The 5,223-nt window shown below is 33.3% G+C and overlaps 1 protein-coding gene across 1 annotated transcript; it reads right to left on the bottom strand.

Annotated features, from left to right (window-relative positions):
• Positions 1–921: 921 nt before the first annotated feature.
• LOC111287346 (short-chain dehydrogenase TIC 32 A, chloroplastic-like) lies at positions 922–3,580 on the bottom strand. The gene is made up of 8 exons (XM_022877843.2): positions 3,112–3,580; positions 2,790–3,021; positions 2,492–2,571; positions 2,235–2,391; positions 1,976–2,057; positions 1,742–1,829; positions 1,592–1,638; positions 922–1,493 (listed from the first exon to the last, which is right to left on the bottom strand). The coding sequence occupies exons 1-8, from the start codon at positions 3,233–3,235 to the stop codon at positions 1,326–1,328; spliced, it is 978 nt and encodes a 325-aa protein (XP_022733578.2). The 5' UTR covers positions 3,236–3,580; the 3' UTR covers positions 922–1,325.
• Between the last annotated feature and the right edge of the window lie 1,643 nt (positions 3,581–5,223).

Below are 5,223 nucleotides of genomic sequence, written 5' to 3'. Positions count from 1 at the left end.
ACAAATTTAGGCAGCTTTGACTCTTTGCTCATAATTCATAAATACGCTGCCTGCCGGCGCCCCTGAATGCTTAGGAAATTAAAACCAATAACAGAACAGAACAGAACCCTTGAAACTAGGTGGTTTTCTGTAACTAGCTTTAATGCAATGCCTTGCACTCTACAGTCTAAAATGTTGCAGATCAAAGACAGAACTAATAATAATGTCTGCAATTCCCACTTTCTGTATAAGCATTGAGCAATGAGCAGGGCATTAAGATGCTGTGCTTAATCAGGCTCCAAAAAGGCCTCTCTTTTGTCAATTATCCACTGATTTAACATTAATATTGTGAAAGAACAAAAAAAAAAAAAATCTAAGTTCTTGCTCTTAAAAGAATTATTTCGTTACCTTAGACGCATGTTTCCCTTCCACCACCCAATCCCCTAGCGCATGTTAGTAGACCCAATTGCATTACCTCAAAGATACTCTTCAAAAATCAACCACCACATGATCCTAACCCACCCCATGTTCCTTATTTCCCTCTTATATATTCTTCTCCATTTCATATTTGTATATTCTTTCTTCTTAAAGAAAACTATCATGTTGTACAATATCTAGCCATTTACTCTTCAATATTAATCCTGACTAGGGTTTCCAAGCACTTTCATGCATATCCTAATCAAAATTCATTAATACTTCATTTGGATGATTGATGGAATTCCCACTATGTTGTTTTATCATTGGACTCCTTAAAAATTCATTAATAAAACGATTTGATAGTAAGATGAGAATTCTTTTCCACTAGTCATTCAAAATGAAGCATAACTCATTATTAACATAACTATATATCCTCCATAATCATTTTACAAAACTACATATATAATTCAGTTAGCTTTCTTTAAATCTCTTATATATAAATCCACTTGTATGATAATCCGGATGCCAAGTCAATCCATCGATTTGAAATTAGGTTAAATTAAACAAGAATTGAAATATGGGGCTTAGGAAACTATAATACACTAGTAATAACAAACAGAAGCATTAATAACTGTTTTAGTACAAAACCCTCTGGTTAATATTTTCTACTATAGATTTAAGTAGACATCCTATTATGTTCCAGCCAAGAAACCAACATAACTATAATTTTTTGTACAAAAACCTTGTATATCTAATTTCTTTAACTGTTGTATGCATACTATATATATATATATATATTCCTATCATCTTTCCTCTTCCAACTAAGATTGATTACTTTCTTTTTTGTTTTCTGTCAGTTTCTAGTCCTTTGCTCTTACATGAGTTTCCTACTCGTCATAATCGAAGGCCTTAAGCGGATCAAAAACCGCTTAAGGGTGTCTGAAAACCATGATTTCAGAGGCAGCCCATAGCCTTGCAGCTTCATTAGAATTAGAACCCAGTTTTGACGTCCATGCTTCGTTGCAGTCGGCAAAGTAGTTCCCACTTACATTTACTAGTCTTGGATGCGTTGCAACGTAACAAGTCGTAGCAGCTGCCTGCAATAATATCCACAAGGCTCATTAATTTCCCATCAAAATGTCCCATTTCCAGCTTCATCTTTAACCAATTCATAGTCTCGAATTAGCTTACTGACCTGAGGGATTGTCTTCAGGAGCTTGGAAGCTAAAAAGAAAACCAGATCTGTAGATTTATATTAACTAAAATATTAGATTTTTTCTTAAGAGAGAGTTTGAATCAGAAACACCAACACGTTTGAGTTTGACAAATGGTATTATTTTCTAACCTGTGATCAATCCTTCACGTTCCCTGGTTAGACGGGTTCTAACAATCCCTGGATGAACACAATTCACAGTCACGTTGGCATCCACTTGCTGCAGTATTGCCCCAAAAAACAAAAGATGAATATGGCAAACGATTTGTGAAAAAATATGAAAAGAAAACAACAAAATTTCGCTTTTTGGGCATTTAGCGAATAATGAAGGATCGTTAAAATAAGCAGAAAATAATGAAGGATCACTTTCAGTCTCTGAGCAAGCTCCTTGGTATGCAATACATTAGCGAGCTTCGAGAGAGCATAAGCACGTGTCGCATCGTATTGACTGGAGACAGATACCCAGACAAAAAACAAACACATAAATTAAAATTCTAGAAATGTCAAATCAAAACCCAATCTACTTAACAATCATTTACTCCTATCATGTTCTTATTAACTGATTCTGTCACTGTTTCCCCGATTCTTTCCTTTCCCTTCACGGTTCTCGGTTCTCAGTTCTCACCTTTTGTTTCTCGATATCTGGCCTAGATAGTGGATCATATCGCCCGAAAACCAGCCGTGGATACTTGACGACACGTTCACAATTCTTCCTTGAACGCCGGATTGTCTTGCCGTTTTGATCATCTTGTTTAGCAACAGTTTCGTCAACAAAAAATGACCTAAAAATATTTATAACATAAAGTTTGAGCTATATTCGGTAAAATAAATACTAAAAATATACGACATAAAACTATTTGCGTAATTAAGTTGCATAATTACCAATATAATTAGTTGCAAATGTCATCTCAATTCCATCCTCAGAGATTGCATGTTCATGCGCAAACTTGCCGGCGTTGTTTCTGGTATTAACCATAAAATAGCTTGCTTTCAGTTCAATAAAGAAAATGAAAGTTTGTTGTCTTGTTTCATTCAAGCTGAAGTTTCAACTTGTGTTAATTCTTTTTCTTTCGCTTTCTTAGCAAACAAACACCAAACATACTTACTATCCGAAAAAGAAAGTTAGTTAACTCTGGTCATGTTATAACTGAAAATTTCACTAAAGAGTTTAGGAGTTTACACGAGGAGATTGAGAGGCAAGTTAAATGACTCGAACTCCAACACAAAATTTCCAACAGAACTGAGAGAACTAAGATCAAGAGCCATGACAAGGATCTCCGAGTCAGGAAACTCGGAAACAATCCTAGCCTTAGCTTCTTCAGCAGCTTTAACGTTACGAGCTGGAAGAACCAACCTCGCCCCTCGCTTGGCCAACACTCTAGCCGTCTCAGCTCCGATCCCCGACGTCGCACCTGTTTCAACCTCTCACATCAAAATCCAAAAAACAATAACAAAAAAAAAAAAGAAGGAAAGTTTGCCACACGACATCGTCTGTTCATTACCTGTGATGATGGCGGTGATAGAACGGAGATCAGGGCAAGTCTCGGTAACTTGCTCGGCGGTTGACTTAGAGCCGAAGCCACTGGCTCCTCTTGAGCCGATCAGATACTTCACGGTTTCTAACATTTGTACTTTTTATACCCTTAAATATTCTTTTCGATAAGAATTTTTGAGAGTTTAAAGTTGACTGAAGGGCACACAAAACACGCAAAAATTATTCAGAGATGACGGTAACAGATAGTAGGAATTACAGCTAAACAGCTTTGTTTGATTTTGTCAGATTTTGCGTTTATTTGTACATAAGAAAGAAAAGATCAGAAAATTAAAGGGTAGGGAGCAAAAAGCAAATCTGTTCAAGGACGAAAGAGAAAAGTGGGAGGATTTGATAATGGAGCCTGTTGGAGAATCAAATTAGAGAGAGAATGGATTATATGTTTGTCATTTGATTGATCAAAGATAATTAAATTATGCATGATTAGGATTTAATGTTCTTTAATTTTCTATTAAAAAGTGGGGTCTCATATTTTAGAAGAATGATTAAATTAAATTTTAGTGTATGGTTTTTACTGATTGCTCCAACTGGTTGGAAAGATGGGGAATTCATGGGCATTGTTAGAGCATTTTAGGCTTAAGAGATGATGAGCCCTAGTACTATATCATATGGTTAAAATCATTTTGGTTTTACTCTAATAATGACACAACAATTAGGTAATGCATATTAATTTTTTAACAAAAATTTGTATAAAAATAAAAGAATTAAATCAATTTAATATAAATTTATTATTAAAATTTTTAATCATAATTATAATAATTTTTTTTATTTTAAATACCATCGTAGTCAATTTTATTATCGAGATTTCTGCGCAGTCAAAAATCGGGCAGTGAATGAACTAGTCAAAGTATTGGTTGGAAACGGGTCGGCGATTAATTAAATCGAATAAATGGGTGGCACGAGTGCCTAGGTAAGAATTGTAAGAGAGTAATCGCACGTGAGGGTTCCAAAATTTTGCACATCGGTCAATTCTACGGCCTCGATCTAGCAATTCCTCGGGATGTAACGTTGCCCCTTTGGTCAATCATTTTTCCATTCCCCAAATTTCCCATTCTGTTGCCCCTCTCCCTTTCCTTGATGCCTAATCCAAGCTGAACTTCAAAATCATTCTAGTATTAAAATAAATAATTAAAAAAAATTTAATTTGTTAGTGGATCCAATTATTATGAATAAATACTATATAAATAATAGAGAAATAAATAAACTTTGTGAAATATTAAATGTAAATTTTAATTTATTTGATTTATATAATTAATTTTATAAAATATAATACCGAGTAAATTTAAAATTTAAATTTTAATATCTATAATTTTTTTAATTATTTTTTTTAAAAAAGGAAATACTGGATATATAATTTTATTAAACTTCATTTAAAATTTTTATCATGTTTTTATTTTATATGGTTAACATCGAATATGATTTTATTGTGTTTTTTAATTATAAAATATATATATAAACAATTTAAAAGCCACAAATTAATTAAAGTGCATAGTGATTCCGATCTTTCTTTTGTTTAATTAATTCTAACAAAGCAACCAACTCAAATCCTTTCATCAATGAATTTCTTAATTATGTAATAAAGTCCTCAATCTATCAACACCACATCTCACTCATGCACTCACATGTGGGATTGTGGGTTAATTTTTTGGCTCTTATATGGATGAGCTTTAATTTCTAAGATTATGATTAAAAAATTATTGCATCTTTAATCAAAATAATGATTAATTAATTAACAAAGATATCACTTTTCAATCAAGAACTTAATGGGAATATATATATATATATTTATATAACCTTATTGAATACAAAGAGATGGTTGTAATTGTCCTCTTCATCGTCTCCACATAATGCAACTAAGCTTACAATAAAGCAAAAGATTATATCTATGATTTCTTAAGCCACGTTTGCTGCTGTAATCTGTCATAATTTTTTTTTAGAAAAATAAGTGGTAGGGTAGGACCTTTACCACCCTAGCGATTAATATAAAAAAGGAAAAAGAAAGTCACGAAAAGCTCAGCTTTTTGGAGCACTTCTTCAATCCCCCCTGCCCCATGCGGGGGAC

The sequence above is a fragment of the Durio zibethinus genome, chromosome 17, assembly GCF_047325235.1.
Source record: "Durio zibethinus cultivar Kanyao isolate XHJ-2024 chromosome 17, ASM4732523v1, whole genome shotgun sequence".
Taxonomy (NCBI): Eukaryota; Viridiplantae; Streptophyta; class Magnoliopsida; order Malvales; family Malvaceae; genus Durio; species Durio zibethinus.
The sequence above is the reverse complement of the archived record's forward strand: the minus strand, read 5'-3'. Positions and strand labels throughout refer to the sequence as shown.

What these genes read in the sequence shown, in the direction of transcription:
- LOC111287346 (XM_022877843.2), bottom strand. Translation starts at nt 3,235, where the DNA reads ATGTTAGAAACCGTGAAGTATCTGATCGGCTCAAGAGGAGCCAGTGGC. An exon ending in AGCTTGCTCAGAGACTGAAA is followed by an intron (nt 1,830 to 1,975) that starts GTGATCCTTCAT and finishes GCAATACTGCAG; the next exon opens with CAAGTGGATGCCAACGTGAC. An exon ending in ACGTGAAGGATTGATCACAG is followed by an intron (nt 1,639 to 1,741) that starts GTTAGAAAATAA and finishes ATAAATCTACAG; the next exon opens with ATCTGGTTTTCTTTTTAGCT.